The sequence below is a fragment of the Scleropages formosus genome, chromosome 11, assembly GCF_900964775.1.
Source record: "Scleropages formosus chromosome 11, fSclFor1.1, whole genome shotgun sequence".
Lineage (NCBI taxonomy): Eukaryota > Metazoa > Chordata > Actinopteri > Osteoglossiformes > Osteoglossidae > Scleropages > Scleropages formosus.
In genome coordinates this window covers 26573907-26595459 of record NC_041816.1, presented here as the reverse complement: position 1 = coordinate 26595459, position 21553 = coordinate 26573907, and the positions used below count along the sequence as shown (strand labels likewise).

Sequence of the window (21553 nt, the reverse complement as noted above, 5' to 3'; positions counted from 1 at the left end):
GTTGTGCTACACTTTTGAGGTTTCAAGTTATGTAGAAGAGTGTGAGACAACAAAGTTATTTTATTAAGTAAAATGATTCATTCTGTTATGTTCTGTTTGTTTATAGAGACATGACGTTTAATGTTTATGCAGAAATGTGAGGTGTAACTTATGTTGCTTATGGTCTTTTTTACAAAATGTTTCTTATGATGTTTGTGGCCTTCATAACGGAATAGTTAATATGTCAAGCTGTAAAATGGTTATGTATGTATACATCAGCTCATTTTTTACATATTTTCAGGTACAAGTTGCTTTTATGTCATACAGTTGCCAATTGGCCTGTTAAAGAGATGTAATTTAAACTGTTTTCACTTAATGAAATAGAGCTTTTGACTCTAAAGCTGTTTGTTTTATTGAAAATAAAATGGAAAATATTGAGTAACAGCATAACCATTAAAACTGAACAAAGATAATGATGTAAAGAGGATGTTATTAGATTGAATAAAAATAACATGATTCAGACATGTGTCTGAATATAAAAGAATGAAGGCAAGTCAACATGACTGAATTATGTTAGGATAACTTAATTAGAGCATGTACACTTTATTAAAATACATCTGATTAACATAAAATTATTGTATTGAAACCATGTGAATGTGTAGGATACTGTGAACCCAAAAAAATTATGTAGAACCAATGTCCATAATTCATTTGAGTAAATCCAACAAACTTTTTTCAGTGTGTAGCACGCCGGGGCGTTCCGAAGGGGGGACGGAGCTGGAACAGCTGGAAATAATCACCACCTCTATTTCTTCCCCGGCCGCCAACAGTGAAGAGAGAGAGCCTACGGACGTCCTGTGGCCGACGACCTCTGCCGCCGACCCAAGTCGAGATCGCCTACAGCCCTGTTCTCCGCACCCTTCCCACTGTGACCCTGACCTGCACCTATTCCCTACACCTCCGTTCCTCCCCTCACTGATCCCTGTGTACCGCCCACTACAAAGTAAAACCCCTTCACCGCATCTTACCTGTTGTTCCGGCATCTCTCTTGCTACACAGTGTATAAATGTAATCTCAAAATATATATCAGACATGATTAAAAAAGGTGTGAAGCTACTGTGGGGAAATGATCCTTAGTTCTTCACCTATTCTCTGTAATGAGGAATTACAAGAGAAGAAACTGACCTCTGTGACCTCATTCGAAACAAACGTAACATTTAGGATGGACATATGGATGTTGTTTCACTTTTCATTGAAATGCAAGGTTTCTCAGAAGTCCAGCTTGATGGGAGTTTATTCACCAACACTGATGTTCGTAAAGCACTACACTAGTGTATGAATGAATTTATCTATGACATTTCCTTCATGAAGCTACATTTTCAATACTGAAATACAAACCACCAGGACTGCAAGAATGTGACAGTGTCTGAGATCTCCGGTTATGCTATTACAGCCTTGCAGTATTGAAGATTAAAGAAAATCTGTAAAAAAGTCTTTTTAAAAATTTGTCCCATATCCAGAGTAAGAAAATAAGATGCTGCCCTTTTCCTAGGTTGATGGTTTCAGGCTTCTCACATTCGCGTATAATATCAGCCATTGTTTTTCCTTGGGGTTCTGGGGAAGTGTTTGCATACATCTTCATAATGTTTGCATTGGAAGCCTAAAAAAAAACTGGAAGATACTGGAACTGGAAGAACTGGAAGAGAATAAAATGGAGCCAGAGTGAAAACAAGGTTCAGTAGATGAAGAAGTGACACAAAGAGAATTAACAGATTCAGCGTAAAAATCCCTGCAAACACGTAAGGTTTAGATAAGTCTTCTGTAGCTTAGACTCCTTGTTGGTAATAAATACTGGATAGAGAAAGTTTGCAGCTATTATATGTTATTTGTTTGTGTGTGTGTGCTCCAGTTAGAATATTTCTAACTAGAAAATATTTCAGTATTGGCTCATTACAAAAATTTTAATGTTAAAAAAAAATTCTTAAATGTGACTGAATAAAGCATCTGTGATATGAAATTTACGATCTTATCTTTTCTTCGTTTGTATGTCTTTGTAGGCTCATAAACGAGAATCATGGAATGCAGAATATTTCTTCTTCTGTTCTCAGGTCCGTGTGCTTTGTTGTATTTATTATCTTTTAATGCTTACATTCACTGCAAAGGTGTTCAAATGAGTGTGTGTGGTTACGTTACAGGACTCTGTACACTGTCCTCATGTTTCCCTCATCTATATCACTTTGTGAACATGAATAAGAGCTGGAATGAAGCACAGAGTTACTGCAGAAAGAACTACACTGACCTGGTTACCATTAACAACCCAGAGGAAATGAACAGAGTGATTAACAGTGTAAACCTCACTGGTTATACTGGACCAGCCTGGATAGGACTGGAGAAGGGAAACTCGTGGAAGTGGCAGTGGTCTCTGGAAGAGAGACGTCTCTACAGTGATGGACAGACTGAGTTCTCAAACTGGGACAGTGGGGAACCAAACAATCATGGTGGGAATGAGAACTGTGTGGGGATGAGAGACACTGGGAAATGGAATGATATTCCCTGTGCCTCTAAAACTCCCACAGGATTCTTTATTTGTTATGATGGTGAGTACTGTGCTACATAATCTCAAAAAAACATTCATGTGGAGTAAATGTTTAGTTTAGCAAAATAATTTGAACAGTATATTTTCTGAAATTGTATCATGCAACATATGACACACATACATTTCCGTTGCTGGGAAAATAACCTGCAAAAGTGTTTCAGATAACATTTTTATTGTTTTCAAACTGAATCTCAGCGATCAGGTCTACCACCTTGTACTCAGTTGCAGCTCCTGCTGTTGTACCCTTGAACAAGCAGTTACCCTAACTTGCTGTAGCACAAATACCCAGCTATATAAACAAGTAAATCATTACCAGCTGCTCTGCAGAAAGGGATCAGTTGAATATTTTTTCATCTTTTTAAATCCTTTAGCACGGAAAAAAAAAAAAATTAATTTAGGTGCATAAAAATCATATTTACTTGGAATCATGTTGCAACAGAAGAGGCAGGAGCCAACAGATGCGGTGCCTGTCTGTGAAGGGGTTTTATTTAGTCTCAGTTCGGGGAGAAGGAAGGGGATGGAAAAGGGGGGACAGGGAACTGGTAGAATGGGGCTTCGTGTGGGTCGGGGGGCTAGGAGCCTCAGGTCGGTCCGGGCAGCGTCGTCTCCGGGCTCGGGTTCAGGTTGGGGTTCGAATTTGTGCTCATGCTCATCTGCGTGGATTTGCTTTCCTCCTCCGTGTCTCTCTCTTACTGCTGGACACAGGGTAAGAAATAGGGAGTGCAATCAACCCTAGCTGTGACCACTTCGTCCCCATCTCCGCCCCTTTCCCTGGCCACCTCGGCGTGCTACACATGTTTATATGGAAATACAGGTAACACAGCAGTAAACTCCTCACAGACTGGATCTGATCAAAGAGAAGATGCAAAAGATGTGCATCAGCAGTATTTTTCACTGCACCATTACAGCAATGAGATGCAGTAAAAATTCAAAAGCTTCACTTATTTTCATGTAAATAATAATGAATATTGATCACCAGTCAGTTAAGATAACATTTTTTAAAATGCAGTGACATATCGTAGCTTACGAGGCATAAGGTATGTCCCCAAACATCATGCAAGACGTTGCCAACCAGAGACCCCCTCTCTAGGGCACCAACAGACACCCTGCACCCCCACTCATCATGAAAACCACACAGCTTTTAAGAGGGAATGAATCTGAGTCACTTTGAGCTACCTGGGTTGTTTCTGGTCTTTTCAATTCCCTGGTCCAGTTGTGTTGCCTGTTTCTCCACTTTATCAGCTAAAAAATTTACAAACTGATTTTTTTAAGTTATTTACATTTATTCACTTAGCAGACACTTTTCTCCAATGGAAGGTAAAATGTCAAGCTACTTAGTTATTTACCCATTTATACAGCTGGGCATTTTTTTCCTGGGATAATTTAGTAAAACTTTGTTTAAAGGTACCACAGCTAGAGGTGGGAATAAAACCTGCAACCTTTGGGTCCAAATGAAGCAGTTCTAACCATTATGCTATCAGCTTAGCTAATTGTTATTTGTTAATATGTTTATTCAAAGCAACCTACAATAATTTTCCTGTATATACAGGATGGTGTTCTTAAATCAGGGACCTTGAACAAGAGGAGTACAGTTAAAGTAGAAAAGAAATGCACAAATGTTTTTCTGCAAGATGAGAATCAGAATCAGAATCAGAACGAGCTTTATTGCCAAGTATGTTCACACATACAAGGAATTTGTCTTGGTGACAGAAACTTCCACAGCACAAACAGAATAACAGTGACAAGGCAGACGAGAAGATAGAATATGTGAATGAAGGATGAAAACATATAAAAATATAAAGTACCCAATATACAAAAATAGTCACTAGACATTGTATGTATGTACAGGTATTTTCTATACAATGCAACGGAGTGTGAGTAAGAGATATGATGTGATAAATAGTTATAAATATAAATAGCGTTGTGTATTGCACTGGTTTACTCTCTAGGGGGGATTTAGCTGTTCATGAGGTAGACGGCCTGAGGAAAGAAACTTTTCTTGTGCCCGGCTGTCCTGATGCTCGGTGCTCCGTAGCGCCGGCCAGATGGCAAAGGTTCGAAGAGGAAGTGGCCTGGATGTGAGGGTTCTAGAATGATTTTGCCAGCCCTTTTACTGACTCTGGATGAGTGCAGTTCTTGGAGAGCTGGGGGGGATGTGCCGATGATTCTTCCAGCAGTCCGAACTATCCGCTGCAGTCTTCTGATGTCTGACTTCGTAGCTGAGCCGAACCAGACAGTTATAGAGGTGCAGAGGACGGACTCAGTGACTGCAGAGTAGAATTGCAGCAGTAGCTCCTGTGGCAGGTTGAACTTCCTCAGCTGGCAAAGGAAGTACAACCTCTGCTGGGCCTTCTTCACAATGGAGTCTACGTGGGGCTCCCACTTCAGGTCCTGGGAGATGGTGGTGCCCAGGATCCTGAATGACTCCACTGTTGCCACAGTGCTGTTCATGATGGTGAGTGGGGATAATGCTGAGGTGTTTCTCCTGAAGTCTACGATCATCTCCACCGTTTTGAGCGTGTTCAGCTCCAGGTTGTTATGACTGCATCAGACAGCCAGCTCTTTAACCTCCTGTCTGTAAGCAGACTCGTCGCCATCCCGGATGAGGCCGATGAGCGTGGTGTCGTCTGCGAACTTCAGAAGCTTGATAGAGGGGTCTTTTGCGGTGCAGTCATTGGTGTACAGGGGGAAGAGTAGTGGGGAGAGCACACATCCCTAGAGGGTGCCAGTACTGATCGTGCAAGTATTGGATGAACATTTTCCCAGCCTCACTAGCTGCTGCCTGTCTGTCAGAAAGTTGGTAATCAACCGACAGATGGTGGTGGGCACAGAGAGTTGGGTTAATTTGGACAGGAGGAGGTGTGGGATGATGGTGTTGAAGGCTGAGCTGAAGTCCACGAACAGGATTCTCGCATAAGTCCCTGGTTTGTCAAGATGTTGCAGGATGTAGTGCAGTCCCATGTTGACTGCATCATCCACAGACCTGTTTGCGCGATAAACAAACTGCAGGGGGTCCAGCAAGGGTCCAGTGATGTCCTTCAGGTAGTCCAACACTAGTTTTTCAAGTGACTTCATGACCACAGACATTAAGGCGACAGGTCTGTAGTCGTTCAGTCCTGTGATTTTGGGTTTCTTCGGAATGGGGATGATGGTGGAGTGTTTGAAGCAGGAAGGAACTTCGCACAGCTCCGGTGGTCTGTTGAAGATCTTTGAAGATAGGGGCCAGCTGGTCAGCACAGGTTTTTAGGCAGGCCGGTGAGACACCGTCTGGGCCTAGTGCTTTTGTTGTCTTCTGTTTGACGAAGACCCGACACACCTCCTCTTCACAGATCAAAGGTGCAGGGGGGGGGTTACTGGAGGTGTTAATTGATGCGTGGAGAGAGGGTCTGAATGGGTGTTGGGTGTGAGACAGGGTTTTTCAAACCTGCAATAAAACTCATTCAAATCGTTGAGTTGACATGGTGCTGAAGGATGGTGTCTTGTCTTGTAATTGGTGATGTCTTTCAGGCCTTTCCACACTGATGCTGAGTCATTGGCTGAAAACTGTTTTTTCAGCTTTTCAAAGTAGTTCCTCTTAGCCACTGTGATCTCCTTTGTCCGTGTGTTTTTGGCTTGTTTATACAAGACTCTGTCCCCGTTCCTGCAGGCATCTTCTTTGGCCTGACGAAGCTGTCTGAGTTTTGCAGTGAACCACGGTTTGTCATTGTTGTATGTTAAACGAGTCCTGGTAGGGATGCACATATCCTCGCAGAAACTGACATATGATGTTACAAAGTCTGTGAGCTCATCCAGATCGGTAGCAGCAGCCTCAAAAACACTCCAATCGGTGCACTCGAAGCAGGCTTGTAAGTCCTGCTCTGCTTCCCCAGTCCATCTTTTAACAGTTCTTATTACAGGTTTAGCTGATTTCAGTTTCTGCCTGTAGGTGGGAATAAGATGAACCAGGCAGTGATCAGAGAGCCCCAAAGCTGCCCGTGGAACAGAGTGATATGCATCCTTTACTGTGGTGTAGCAGTGGTCCAAAATATTACTGTCTCTGGTGGGACATGTAATATGCTGTCCGTATTTTGGCAGTTCACGGGAGAGATTTGCTTTATTAAAGTCCCCGAGAATGATTATAACAGAGTCCGGCCGGGTGTTGTTGCTATGTGTCTGTGATCTGGTCGCCCAGCTGTTGCAGCGCTGCGTTCACATACGCTTGCGGTGGAATGTAAACACTTACAAGAATGAACGAGGAAAACTCCTGCAGCGAGTAGAAAGGCTTACAGTTACAATGAAGAGCGCTTCTAGGTCGGGACAGCACATCTTCTTCAACGCTGTTACATCTGTACACCACCTTTCGTTGATGCAGAAGCATGTCCTGCCGCGGCGCAATTTTCCCACCGATTCCGCGTCGCGATCCCCTCTGAACAGCTGGAATTCCGGCAGATGTAGCGCGCTGTCCGGAATTAATGGCTTCATTCAGCCAGGTTTCCGTGAAACACAGAGCAGCAGAGTTTAAAAAGTCCTTGTTTTTTTGGGACAGAAGGAGAAGTTCGTCCATTTTGTTGGGTAGGGAGCGGAGAGTCGCCAGATGGATACTAGGCAGCGCTGTTCTAAAGCCGCGCTTTCGGAGCTTGACTAGTGCGCCGGCGGCTCGCTTTCCACGCTTGTGCGTCTTGAAGCGCTTGAGCAGCACCGCTGCACCTCCGACTACAGTGATGTCCAGCAAAACGTCAGAATAATCGAAAACCGGTAAAAACCTGGGTGTGGTGTGTGCTGCCGAATGTTCAGCAGTTCTTCCCTGGTAAAACTGACTGTGGGAGTATAGCTAAAGACAGGGCAAACTAACAAAAACAGTAAAACAACTGTGGAGCTCCACACCGAGGCGGCCATTCATTCGCGGCGCCATTCTATAGCAATAAGCAATAAGATATATGTTGTTTTGCAGAAAAAGTGTCCGTTAAATTAATAAATGTCAATGTTTAGCATAAACTGACATGTTCAGGAGAGAAGTGCGTTAAAAAGAGGGAATTTTGGGACAATTGATATTGAAAATGTATCCCTTTAATCCAATCTTTACAGAGAGAAAACAAACCAACCAGAAATACATCTTCATTAATCAAAATAATACGAACTGGACGGAGGCACAGAGATACTGCAGAGAGAATCACACAGACCTGGTCAGTGTGAGGAACCAGACTGAGAATGATCTCATACACAACATGTTTCCAAGTAAAACCTGGGTGTGGATCGGTCTGTACAGAGACTACTGGCAGTGGTCAGACCAGAGAAACTCCTCATTCCGCTACTGGGCACCAGGAAAACCTGATAATAATACTGGGAATGAGAACTGTACTGTAGCCTCGTTCACACAGACACTCAATGGAACGTGGGATGATCGACAGCGTGGTGAAAATCACCCGTTCCTGTGTTACGATGGTGAGTTGAGTCAGATTCACAACTTGTAATCACACACACACACACATTTTCAGAACCACTTGTCCCATACAGGGTCACAGGGAACCAGAGCCTAATCTGGCAACTCAGGGCATAAGGCTGGAGGGGGAGGGGACACACCCAGGATGGGACACAAGTCCATCACAAGGCACCCCAAGCAGAATTCAAACCCCAGACCCACTAGAGAGCAGGACCCGGTCCAACCCACTGCACCACCGCACCCCCTTAACTTGTAATCATGTAATTTAAAAGTGATCAACCACAAAAATGTCCATGGCATATAAGATTTGTTTGGTTTATACAGTCAGTCAGAACTGAAGGACAATCAATCCACTATCCTACTTTATTGTCCTTTTTTATTTATAGTGATTATGACCTGACTTTCTTATGAAGGACCATTTGTAATAAATATGAATTTCACACTTTTTGATCGCACACCAGGATAAGTATTAACCAAAATATTGTTTCTAAGGATACAACCTCAGAACAGTAACATTTACCAGTACTCTGTAACTTTCCATTTGAGTCCTTTAATTAGTTAGTCCTTTAACACTCTAGAGTTTATTTTTTTATTTGAGAAAAAAGCACCAAAACAGGAATCCATTGCTATTTTTAAGCATTCATTTTAGGATTCTGTCTCTCTGCATTCTGTCAAATGTTAATTTAGGACATTTTCAGATCCTAAAATCCTAATTATAGACAAGAAATTTAGTCATTACCCTAAAGAACATGGAGGTGCTCTACCCCTGAACTCTACATTATTGAAACCAACAATAATGGAAATTAGGGAAACCGGACAATGGCAATGCAACCAAATGTGCTGTGGCCTGGATGACAGCGACAGATAAGGGGCGATGGGATGATCAACAATGTAATGAAAAGTACCCATTTATCTGCTATGGAAGTAAATATTGTTATTCCTAGATGCATTGAGGGTATATATGACAATAAAACTGTGAAAATAAACATAATAGTGTTGTCATGACGATTAGCTGTAGTAACAATCCACACACAGGTTCCAATCGCAGAATAAGGTATTAAAGTCAAGCAGAAGGCTGGAGTGGTTGTGGATCCTTGATCAGCATTACATGATGTTAGTGATGAACACTGAGCTTCCTTGGGTCTCTCATCTGTTTTCCAGGTTTCCATACTGGTTGTGTTTCTTTCATCCTGATCTTCTGTCTTGTCTGCTCCCGTCACCCGAGTTCTGTTCCCGGTCCAATGCTTCAGTCTTGTTGTCACACTGCTTTGTCCAAGTCCTGCTCTCGTCCCTCTGTGTCACTGGGGGAACTTGTTGATAAACACTCACTACGTCCCTTTGTTTCATGTTTATTCTGTCACATTCACACTTTGTTTCATAAGTCACATGGTGCACTTCACTGTCACTCTGCTGTTGAGATCACGACCCCTCGTTACATTAAACAGCATCTGTGTTACTGTCATTGTCTCCTCCAGTCACAACATTATATGTGTTCATTAGGCAGATGTGAGAAAAAGTGAATGTTGCTGAAATTGAAAATTTTTTAAAGCTGATATGTTCAGAATACACAGTTTTGATCATTCTGAAGAAAACAACTCAACCAGTGGTGAGTCTCACTCTTCAGATAAGTGAAGAGAATAAATAAAGAATATAGAAGTGATAAGTGAATATATGGGGAAAAAAATGGCTAAAAGTACATGCTTCTTTTCCAGAAAAATGTACTACTCAGGTAATTCCTACCTCAGTGGATCTGGAAAAAGAAATTAACTCATCCACACGTGAGTATCATTCAGAAAGTTATTACATAGTGTCATGCCTCCCTCTGGGAAGTGAGTCATCAGACCAAGTGCAGCGCAGAGGCGCACAGGATGAGAGGATGATCCAAGAGTCGTGGTCAGGAAACTAGCAAGGGTCACCGAGGAGTAGATGTCGTTACGAGGAGAATCCGAAAACCGTGAGTCGAGGATCAGCTAATGGGTTGAGGGAGATGAAGAGAGTGAGCAGAATCAGGGACAGGGAGAGGGACAGGGAAACGGCAAGCGAACAATCCGATGTGCAAGGGGAGCAAAGAGAAAGGCTGACCGAGGTTCCGCATCTTGCTGCGCTCCGGGCTGTCCTTATGTGCCCGGACCCTGGTCAGCCGCAGGTGTTGCTCGTTACCGAGGGCGTGACACATATTTCCAAAATGTTAAAGTAAAATTAAAAACAGTCATCGATATTTACAAGGTGTATGTAGGAATTCTGCCCCTGATGCGTTTAATACACTCATTTTCTGGCTCAATTTCTGGGCCCTTTCCAGGCGTATCTCATTTGTATATGAATATACATACATAAAGCCAATTTTGTCTTTTTGAACCATTCTTTCAAGCATTTAATCTGTTACGAGCCCAAGGCTGTCTCCGGTTGTTGTTGTGTGTAACAAAGTTTGAACCAGGTTATTTCATATCAACAAACAGGAGTGCAAGTTGTGTGCAACAAAAAGAAGTATATTTATTGTTTTAATGAAAGAAAGGCAATTATCGACCTTCAGAGAAAACAGACATACTGAAACACCGTAGAAAAGTTCATCAAAACCACGGTGAACTAATCAAAGCCTAACCATTCTAATCATTCACGAGAAGCAAAAGACTAAATCAAAGTGAAAGTAAGTAAATAAAATGAGTTATGTATTACAAATACTGCTTCTAACAACCACCAGTTTCTTGTTTTGCACGGATCCTCAACTCTAGGGTTGGATGTGGATCCAAATATGGCTCATTCTTCGTGAAGTTGCATGTTCTTGTAGGTTTCATCTCACAGTCCAACACCATCGTTCAGTTGAATTGTTTATTTTAAATTGTCCCTAGTATGAGTGTGTGTGGTGACCCTCTGATGGATGGGAGCACTTCTGTAGCCTAGAACCTCATGTTTCTGACATTGGCTCCAGACCGATATTCCGCTGCATTAACGTGAGAGATTATCAATATTTCTCAGATACATGACAATTCAAAGTAGAAGTCAGTAAATAATATGAGCTATATGGGAGAAATATTGCTACCAAAATGCAACACCAGTTTGTTTTCTTGCAGATGGAGTCACAACTGATGGAATGAGCTCTTCCACAAGTGAGTTTTTACTTTCAAAAATTGCATTCGAAATCATGAGCAAAAGGTTCCAGTAGAGCTGATCAAATTTATTCTCACCAGATAAAACTGCAGAAGCCTCAGAATTTCACATTTTTAACATGGCTTCTTCACCAATTCTCAACTCCAGGGTTGGATGTGGATGCAAATATGGCTCAGTCTTTGTGAATTTGCATGTTCTTGTAGGTTTCATCGCACAGTCAGACAACACCATCTTTCGATTGAATTGTTTATTTTAAATTGTCCCTAGTATGAGTGTGTGTGGTGACCCTCTGATGGATTGGAGCACTTCCGTAGCCTAGAACCTCATGTTTCTGACATTGGCTCCAGACCGATATGCCGCTGCATTAACGTGAGAGATTATCAATATTTCTCAGAAATATGACAATTCAAAGTAGCAGTGAGTAAGTAAAATGAGCTATGTGTGAGAAATTTTGCTTCCAAAATGCAACACCAGTTTGTTTTCTTGCAGATGGAGTCACAACTGACGGAATGAACTCTTCCACAAGTGAGTTTTTACTTTTAAAAATTGCATTTAAAATCATGAGCTAAAGGTTCCAGTAGAGCTGATTGAATGTATTCTCACCAGATTTAACTGCAGAAGCCTCAGAATTTCACATTTTTAACATGGCTTCTTCACCAATCCTCAACTCCAGGGTTGGATGTGGATGCAAATATGGCTCAGTCTTTGTGAATTTGCATGTTCTTGTAGGTTTCATCGCACAGTCAGACAACACCATCTTTCGATTGAATTGCTGATTTTAAATTGTCACTAGTATGAGTGTGTGTGGTGACCCTCTCATGGATTGGAGCACTCCTTAGCCTAGAACCTCATGTTTCTGACATTGGCTCCAGACCGATATGCCGCTGCATTAATGTGAGAGATTATCAATATTTCTCAGATACATGACAATTCAAAGTAGAAGTCAGTAAATAATATGAGCTATATGGGAGAAATATTGCTACCAAAAGCCACCAGTCTATTTTCTTGCAGATGGAGTCACAACTGATGGAATGAGCTCTTCCGCAAGTGAGTTTTTACTTTCAAAAATTGCATTCGAAATCATGAGCAAAAGGTTCCAGTAGAGCTGATCAAATTTGTTCTCTCCAGATCTACCTGTAGAAGCCTCAGAATGTCAGATTTTTAAGATGGGTGCTTCACCGATCCTCGTCTCTAGGGTTGGATGTGGATCCAAATATGGCTCATTCTTTGTGAAGTTGCATGTTCTTGTAGGTTTCATCTCACAGTCCAACACCATCGTTCAGTTGAATTGTTTATTTTAAATTGTCCCTAGTATGAGTGTGTGTGGCTACCCTCTGATGGATTGGAGCACTTCCGTAGCCTAGAACCTCATGTTTCCGACGTTGGCTCCAGACCGATATTCCGCTGCATTAACGAGAGAGATTATCAATATTTCTCAGAAATATGACAATTCAAAGTAGCAGTGAGTAAGTAAAATGAGCTATGTGTGAGAAATTTTGCTTCCAAAATGCAACACCAGTTTGTTTTCTTGCAGATGGAGTCACAACTGACGGAATGAACTCTTCCACAAGTGAGTTTTTACTTTTAAAAATTGCATTTAAAATCATGAGCTAAAGGTTCCAGTAGAGCTGATTGAATGTATTCTCACCAGATTTAACTGCAGAAGCCTCAGAATTTCACATTTTTAACATGGCTTCTTCACCAATCCTCAACTCCAGGGTTGGATGTGGATGCAAATATGGCTCAGTCTTTGTGAATTTGCATGTTCTTGTAGGTTTCATCGCACAGTCAGACAACACCATCTTTCGATTGAATTGCTGATTTTAAATTGTCACTAGTATGAGTGTGTGTGGTGACCCTCTCATGGATTGGAGCACTCCTTAGCCTAGAACCTCATGTTTCTGACATTGGCTCCAGACCGATATGCCGCTGCATTAATGTGAGAGATTATCAATATTTCTCAGAAATATGACAATTCAAAGTAGAAGTCAGTAAATAATATGAGCTATATGGGAGAAATATTGCTACCAAAAGCCACCAGTCTATTTTCTTGCAGATGGAGTCACAACTGATGGAATGAGCTCTTCCGCAAGTGAGTTTTTACTTTCAAAAATTGCATTCGAAATCATGAGCAAAAGGTTCCAGTAGAGCTGATCAAATTTGTTCTCTCCAGATCTACCTGTAGAAGCCTCAGAATGTCAGATTTTTAAGATGGGTGCTTCACCGATCCTCGTCTCTAGGGTTGGATGTGGATCCAAATATGGCTCATTCTTTGTGAAGTTGCATGTTCTTGTAGGTTTCATCTCACAGTCCAACACCATCGTTCAGTTGAATTGTTTATTTTAAATTGTCCCTAGTATGAGTGTGTGTGGCTACCCTCTGATGGATTGAAGCACTTCCGTAGCCTAGAACCTCATGTTTCCGACGTTGGCTCCAGACCGATATTCCGCTGCATTAACGAGAGAGATTATCAATATTTCTCAGAAATATGACAATTCAAAGTAGCAGTGAGTAAGTAAAATGAGCTATGTGTGAGAAATTTTGCTTCCAAAATGCAACACCAGTTTGTTTTCTTGCAGATGGAGTCACAACTGACGGAATGAACTCTTCCACAAGTGAGTTTTTACTTTTAAAAATTGCATTTAAAATCATGAGCTAAAGGTTCCAGTAGAGCTGATTGAATGTATTCTCACCAGATTTAACTGCAGAAGCCTCAGAATTTCACATTTTTAACATGGCTTCTTCACCAATCCTCAACTCCAGGGTTGGATGTGGATGCAAATATGGCTCAGTCTTTGTGAATTTGCATGTTCTTGTAGGTTTCATCGCACAGTCAGACAACACCATCTTTCGATTGAATTGCTGATTTTAAATTGTCACTAGTATGAGTGTGTGTGGTGACCCTCTCATGGATTGGAGCACTCCTTAGCCTAGAACCTCATGTTTCTGACATTGGCTCCAGACCGATATGCCGCTGCATTAATGTGAGAGATTATCAATATTTCTCAGATACATGACAATTCAAAGTAGAAGTCAGTAAATAATATGAGCTATATGGGAGAAATATTGCTACCAAAAGCCACCAGTCTATTTTCTTGCAGATGGAGTCACAACTGATGGAATGAGCTCTTCCGCAAGTGAGTTTTTACTTTCAAAAATTGCATTCGAAATCATGAGCAAAAGGTTCCAGTAGAGCTGATCAAATTTGTTCTCTCCAGATCTACCTGTAGAAGCCTCAGAATGTCAGATTTTTAAGATGGGTGCTTCACCGATCCTCGTCTCTAGGGTTGGATGTGGATCCAAATATGGCTCATTCTTTGTGAAGTTGCATGTTCTTGTAGGTTTCATCTCACAGTCCAACACCATCGTTCAGTTGAATTGTTTATTTTAAATTGTCCCTAGTATGAGTGTGTGTGGCTACCCTCTGATGGATTGGAGCACTTCCGTAGCCTAGAACCTCATGTTTCCGACGTTGGCTCCAGACCGATATTCCGCTGCATTAACGAGAGAGATTATCAATATTTCTCAGAAATATGACAATTCAAAGTAGCAGTGAGTAAGTAAAATGAGCTATGTGTGAGAAATTTTGCTTCCAAAATGCAACACCAGTTTGTTTTCTTGCAGATGGAGTCACAACTGACGGAATGAACTCTTCCACAAGTGAGTTTTTACTTTTAAAAATTGCATTTAAAATCATGAGCTAAAGGTTCCAGTAGAGCTGATTGAATGTATTCTCACCAGATTTAACTGCAGAAGCCTCAGAATTTCACATTTTTAACATGGCTTCTTCACCAATCCTCAACTCCAGGGTTGGATGTGGATGCAAATATGGCTCAGTCTTTGTGAATTTGCATGTTCTTGTAGGTTTCATCGCACAGTCAGACAACACCATCTTTCGATTGAATTGCTGATTTTAAATTGTCACTAGTATGAGTGTGTGTGGTGACCCTCTCATGGATTGGAGCACTCCTTAGCCTAGAACCTCATGTTTCTGACATTGGCTCCAGACCGATATGCCGCTGCATTAATGTGAGAGATTATCAATATTTCTCAGATACATGACAATTCAAAGTAGAAGTCAGTAAATAATATGAGCTATATGGGAGAAATATTGCTACCAAAAGCCACCAGTCTATTTTCTTGCAGATGGAGTCACAACTGATGGAATGAGCTCTTCCGCAAGTGAGTTTTTACTTTCAAAAATTGCATTCGAAATCATGAGCAAAAGGTTCCAGTAGAGCTGATCAAATTTGTTCTCTCCAGATCTACCTGTAGAAGCCTCAGAATGTCAGATTTTTAAGATGGGTGCTTCACCGATCCTCGTCTCTAGGGTTGGATGTGGATCCAAATATGGCTCATTCTTTGTGAAGTTGCATGTTCTTGTAGGTTTCATCTCACAGTCCAACACCATCGTTCAGTTGAATTGTTTATTTTAAATTGTCCCTAGTATGAGTGTGTGTGGCTACCCTCTGATGGATTGGAGCACTTCCGTAGCCTAGAACCTCATGTTTCCGACGTTGGCTCCAGACCGATATTCCGCTGCATTAACGAGAGAGATTATCAATATTTCTCAGAAATATGACAATTCAAAGTAGCAGTGAGTAAGTAAAATGAGCTATGTGTGAGAAATTTTGCTTCCAAAATGCAACACCAGTTTGTTTTCTTGCAGATGGAGTCACAACTGACGGAATGAACTCTTCCACAAGTGAGTTTTTACTTTTAAAAATTGCATTTAAAATCATGAGCTAAAGGTTCCAGTAGAGCTGATTGAATGTATTCTCACCAGATTTAACTGCAGAAGCCTCAGAATTTCACATTTTTAACATGGCTTCTTCACCAATCCTCAACTCCAGGGTTGGATGTGGATGCAAATATGGCTCAGTCTTTGTGAATTTGCATGTTCTTGTAGGTTTCATCGCACAGTCAGACAACACCATCTTTCGATTGAATTGCTGATTTTAAATTGTCACTAGTATGAGTGTGTGTGGTGACCCTCTCATGGATTGGAGCACTCCTTAGCCTAGAACCTCATGTTTCTGACATTGGCTCCAGACCGATATGCCGCTGCATTAATGTGAGAGATTATCAATATTTCTCAGATACATGACAATTCAAAGTAGAAGTCAGTAAATAATATGAGCTATATGGGAGAAATATTGCTACCAAAAGCCACCAGTCTATTTTCTTGCAGATGGAGTCACAACTGATGGAATGAGCTCTTCCGCAAGTGAGTTTTTACTTTCAAAAATTGCATTCGAAATCATGAGCAAAAGGTTCCAGTAGAGCTGATCAAATTTGTTCTCTCCAGATCTACCTGTAGAAGCCTCAGAATGTCAGATTTTTAAGATGGGTGCTTCACCGATCCTCGTCTCTAGGGTTGGATGTGGATCCAAATATGGCTCATTCTTTGTGAAGTTGCATGTTCTTGTAGGTTTCATCTCACAGTCCAACACCATCGTTCAGTTGAATTGTTTATTTTAAATTGTCCCTAGTATGAGTGTGTGTGGCTACCCTCTGATGGATTGGAGCACCTCCCTAGCCTAGAACCTCATGTTTCTGACATTGGCTCCAGACCGATATGCCGCTGCATTAATGTGAGAGATTATCAATATTTCTCAGATACATGACAATTCAAAGTAGAAGTCAGTAAATAATATGAGCTATATGGGAGAAATATTGCTACCAAAAGCCACCAGTCTATTTTCTTGCAGATGGAGTCACAACTGATGGAATGAGCTCTTCCGCAAGTGAGTTTTGACTTTCAAAAATTGCATTTAAAATCATGAGCTAAAGGTTCCAGTAGAGCTGATTGAATGTATTCTCACCAGATTTAACTGCAGAAGCCTCAGAATTTCACATTTTTAACATGGCTTCTTCACCAATCCTCAACTCCAGGGTTGGATGTGGATGCAAATATGGCTCAGTCTTTGTGAATTTGCATGTTCTTGTAGGTTTCATCGCACAGTCAGACAACACCATCTTTCGATTGAATTGCTGATTTTAAATTGTCACTAGTATGAGTGTGTGTGGTGACCCTCTCATGGATTGGAGCACTCCTTAGCCTAGAACCTCATGTTTCTGACATTGGCTCCAGACCGATATGCCGCTGCATTAATGTGAGAGATTATCAATATTTCTCAGATACATGACAATTCAAAGTAGAAGTCAGTAAATAATATGAGCTATATGGGAGAAATATTGCTACCAAAAGCCACCAGTCTATTTTCTTGCAGATGGAGTCACAACTGATGGAATGAGCTCTTCCGCAAGTGAGTTTTTACTTTCAAAAATTGCATTCGAAATCATGAGCAAAAGGTTCCAGTAGAGCTGATCAAATTTGTTCTCTCCAGATCTACCTGTAGAAGCCTCAGAATGTCAGATTTTTAAGATGGGTGCTTCACCGATCCTCATCTCTAGGGTTGGATGTGGATCCAAATATGGCTCATTCTTTGTGAAGTTGCATGTTCTTGTAGGTTTCATCTCACAGTCCAACACCATCGTTCAGTTGAATTGTTTATTTTAAATTGTCCCTAGTATGAGTGTGTGTGGTGACCCTCTGATGGATTGGAGCACTTCCGTAGCCTAGAACCTCATGTTTCTGACATTGGCTCCAGACCGATATGCCGCTGCATTAACGTGAGAGATTATCAATATTTCTCAGAAATATGACAATTCAAAGTAGCAGTGAGTAAGTAAAATGAGCTATGTGTGAGAAATTTTGCTTCCAAAATGCAACACCAGTTTGTTTTCTTGCAGATGGAGTCACAACTGACGGAATGAACTCTTCCACAAGTGAGTTTTTACTTTCAAAAATTGCATTCGAAATCATGAGCAAAAGGTTCCAGTAGAGCTGATCAAATTTGTTCTCTCCAGATCTACCTGTAGAAGCCTCAGAATGTCAGATTTTTAAGATGGGTGCTTCACCGATCCTCGTCTCTAGGGTTGGATGTGGATCCAAATATGGCTCATTCTTTGTGAAGTTGCATGTTCTTGTAGGTTTCATCTCACAGTCCAACACCATCGTTCAGTTGAATTGTTTATTTTAAATTGTCCCTAGTATGAGTGTGTGTGGCTACCCTCTGATGGATTGGAGCACCTCCCTAGCCTAGAACCTCATGTTTCTGACATTGGCTCCAGACCGATATGCCGCTGCATTAATGTGAGAGATTATCAATATTTCTCAGATACATGACAATTCAAAGTAGAAGTCAGTAAATAATATGAGCTATATGGGAGAAATATTGCTACCAAAAGCCACCAGTCTATTTTCTTGCAGATGGAGTCACAACTGATGGAATGAGCTCTTCCGCAAGTGAGTTTTGACTTTCAAAAATTGCATTTAAAATCATGAGCTAAAGGTTCCAGTAGAGCTGATTGAATGTATTCTCACCAGATTTAACTGCAGAAGCCTCAGAATTTCACATTTTTAACATGGCTTCTTCACCAATCCTCAACTCCAGGGTTGGATGTGGATGCAAATATGGCTCAGTCTTTGTGAATTTGCATGTTCTTGTAGGTTTCATCGCACAGTCAGACAACACCATCTTTCGATTGAATTGCTGATTTTAAATTGTCACTAGTATGAGTGTGTGTGGTGACCCTCTCATGGATTGGAGCACTCCTTAGCCTAGAACCTCATGTTTCTGACATTGGCTCCAGACCGATATGCCGCTGCATTAATGTGAGAGATTATCAATATTTCTCAGATACATGACAATTCAAAGTAGAAGTCAGTAAGTAAAATGAGCTATGTGTGAGAAATATTGCTTCCAAAATGCAACACCAGTTTGTTTTCTTGCAGATGGAGTCACAACTGACGGAATGAGCTCTTCCGCAAGTGAGTTTTTACTTTCAAAAATTGCATTCGAAATCATGAGCAAAAGGTTCCAGTAGAGCTGATCAAATTTGTTCTCTCCAGATCTACCTGTAGATGCCTCAGAATGTCAGATTTTAAATGTTCACCTTAGCCCCAATTTGGCACACTTTTCTACCCCTCAAATGTGAATTTTTTCACTGAGCATTAACCAATGTTTAGTAACATGTTCAATTTTTCATGAAGCTCCTATCAGGGACAACGGTGCTTCACAGATCCTTGACTCTAGGGTTGGATTTGGCTTAGAATTTTGCTTAGCCTTTGTGTAAAATCTTGTTCCCCCCATGTTCATTAGATTTCATGTTCAAGTTGTTTTTATTGTCATTCCTCTTCATAGCTTGTATACAGTGGAACTTAATGTCTTTCTTCTGGAGACCATGGTACAACACAGAACATTAGTACAAGACAGTAAATAAATACACAGGACAGGACCTGGACACAGACATGGGCTGTGAATTTTGGGCATTTTGTAGCATATGGAGTCATGTTGGGTTAGCCGTTTGACTGTGCCAGGTGAATGTTGGGAGGTAGCAGGGTGTAAAGTAATCTGACTGCCTCAGGGAAAAAACTGTTGGAGTCTCCTGATGGTGGCATGGATGCTCCTCTACAAAGGTCCTGAAGAACCCATTTTCATACCGGCGCATTGGGTTCAGATTGATTTTTAGTACTGTGGAGCAAAGAAAACTGTATAAATTTCTTATATAACACATGCACCTTTGAAAAGTGTGCAAGATACTATAGCACTGTGGGAAGAAAGAAACTCATTAACCCGGTGGACATGTCCTCCTTCCAGGGGGTAGTGTCTGATGACTGTAGTGGACTAAAACCCTTCACTGTTCCTGAATTTGCTATGACAATGCAAGGCCTCCAGAGTGGCAGGGTTACAGGGGTCGATGAACTGGAGAGTTGGGTTTTTCAAATGAGATTCTACAAACAGGGTATGCAGGGGTGGCTTCTTTATACCCCGCTGCTCTGATTTCGGGCAGGTGTGGACGTTCACAACAAGGTCGTTGGCCTGGCAGTCTGACTGAAGAGAACAAAATCTTTGTCCTACCTCAAGCTCATGCGCTCACAAGCTGACGAACCGCTATTGACGTGTCATGTTTGAATATGTCTCGCAAAGTAGCGCTCATTTATTGTTTCAAACTATTGAATATAACTCAAATTTTTAATATTATAGGCTTTGCTTGGGGGTGTAGTTCGTAATTACAGGTTGTACATAAGTCAGATGTTCATAGCCCAGGTCTTGCAATTCCTAAACAGCATTGCTTAGTAACATGTTCAGTTTATCATAACCATTACCTCATGTTTCTGAAATTGGCTCCAGATCACTGTGCCGATGCAATAACATGAGAGATTTTCAATATTTCTCAGATACATGATACCCAATTTAATTTAGTTACCTTTTCAATTTTCCCTCTAGATCCACTGCTCTTGGTCCAGGAGAATAAAACTTGGAATGAAGCCCTGAGATACTGCCGAGATAACAATATGGAGCTGGTGTCTGTCCACAATGCTGATGTCCAGAAGTGGGTGGAGGAGACGGTGAAAAATGCCACCAGTGGCCATGTGTGGCTGGGTCTGCGTTATACCTGTGTCCTAAACTTCTGGTTCTGGGTCAGCGCACAATCCATTCAGTACGAACACTGGGCTCCCAGCAATGAGACAGGAGCCATAGACTGTGGAACTACAGGAGCTGTGAAATCTTCAGAAGGTTATAAGTGGGTCCCTCTCCTTGACACTGAGAAGCTCAACTTCATCTGCTACAAATGTTTGTTAGTCTGATCCAAGGACCTGTGGTTAGTACCTGGATTGTGTTCACCGTGTAAATGTGAGCAGATGTTTGAATGTTTATTACATATAGTTTAGATTCCTTTGCTGTGGGTTCTTTAAAATTTTAAATCTGTACACTGAACACAGACATGTGTGAACAGAAAAAGTGAAGATTAATTTTTTAGTTTTTAATTTTCTTAACTTTGAATATATTTGGAAAAGGTGCTTTATAAGCGGAGGGCACGGTGGCGCAGTGGGTTGGACCGGGTCCTGCTCTCCGGTGGGTCTGGGGTTCGAGTCCCGCTTGGGGTGCCTTGTGACGGACTGGCGTCCCGTCCTGGCTGTGTCCCCTCCCCCCTCTGGCCTTACACCCTGTGTTGCCGGGAAGGCTCTGGTTCCCTGCGATTTCGTATAGGACAAGCGGTTCAGAAAGTGTGTGGGTGTGTGTTTTATAAGTAGGATTGGTGATGGTATTCTCTCTTATAGCCAGATTGTAGCAGAAGTTTGTCTTAACGTGTCTGCAACATTACTTCACACAAACTTACATGTATGCGTCAGTTATAAATCTTCAAGATGAAATTTCTCCAATCTATTAAAAAACAATTTAATAAAGCCAACACTGACAAAGTGATCAATTCTAAACTTCACTGGATCTTTAGCTTATGATGCTGTTGAGTAATTTTAATTCATTCATTGAGTAAACTCACTTGAGGATGAGTTCATATCTTCCTGATGGTCCTGAGTTTGTCTAAACAGGAAGAAGAAGACACTTGTGAAACATAAAGATGTTGCCTTCAGAAAATTGCAA

General features: G+C 41.4%; 2 protein-coding genes across 2 annotated transcripts; both read left to right on the top strand.

The window, feature by feature from the left end:
• The first annotated feature begins 1729 nt into the window (after positions 1–1729).
• LOC114911907 (macrophage mannose receptor 1-like) lies at positions 1730–8025 on the top strand. The gene is made up of 4 exons (XM_029256396.1): positions 1730–1778; positions 2037–2087; positions 2175–2576; positions 7640–8025. The coding sequence occupies exons 2-4, from the start codon at positions 2054–2056 to the stop codon at positions 8023–8025; spliced, it is 822 nt and encodes a 273-aa protein (XP_029112229.1). The 5' UTR covers positions 1730–1778; positions 2037–2053.
• Positions 8026–16301: 8276 nt separating this feature from the next.
• On the top strand, positions 16302–20967 carry LOC114911850 (C-type lectin lectoxin-Lio3-like). Its single transcript, XM_029256027.1, has 3 exons — positions 16302–16326; positions 17856–17891; positions 20396–20967. Exons 1-3 carry the CDS (start codon positions 16311–16313, stop codon positions 20755–20757), a joined length of 414 nt encoding a protein of 137 aa, XP_029111860.1. The 5' UTR covers positions 16302–16310; the 3' UTR covers positions 20758–20967.
• The last annotated feature ends 586 nt before the right edge of the window (positions 20968–21553 follow it).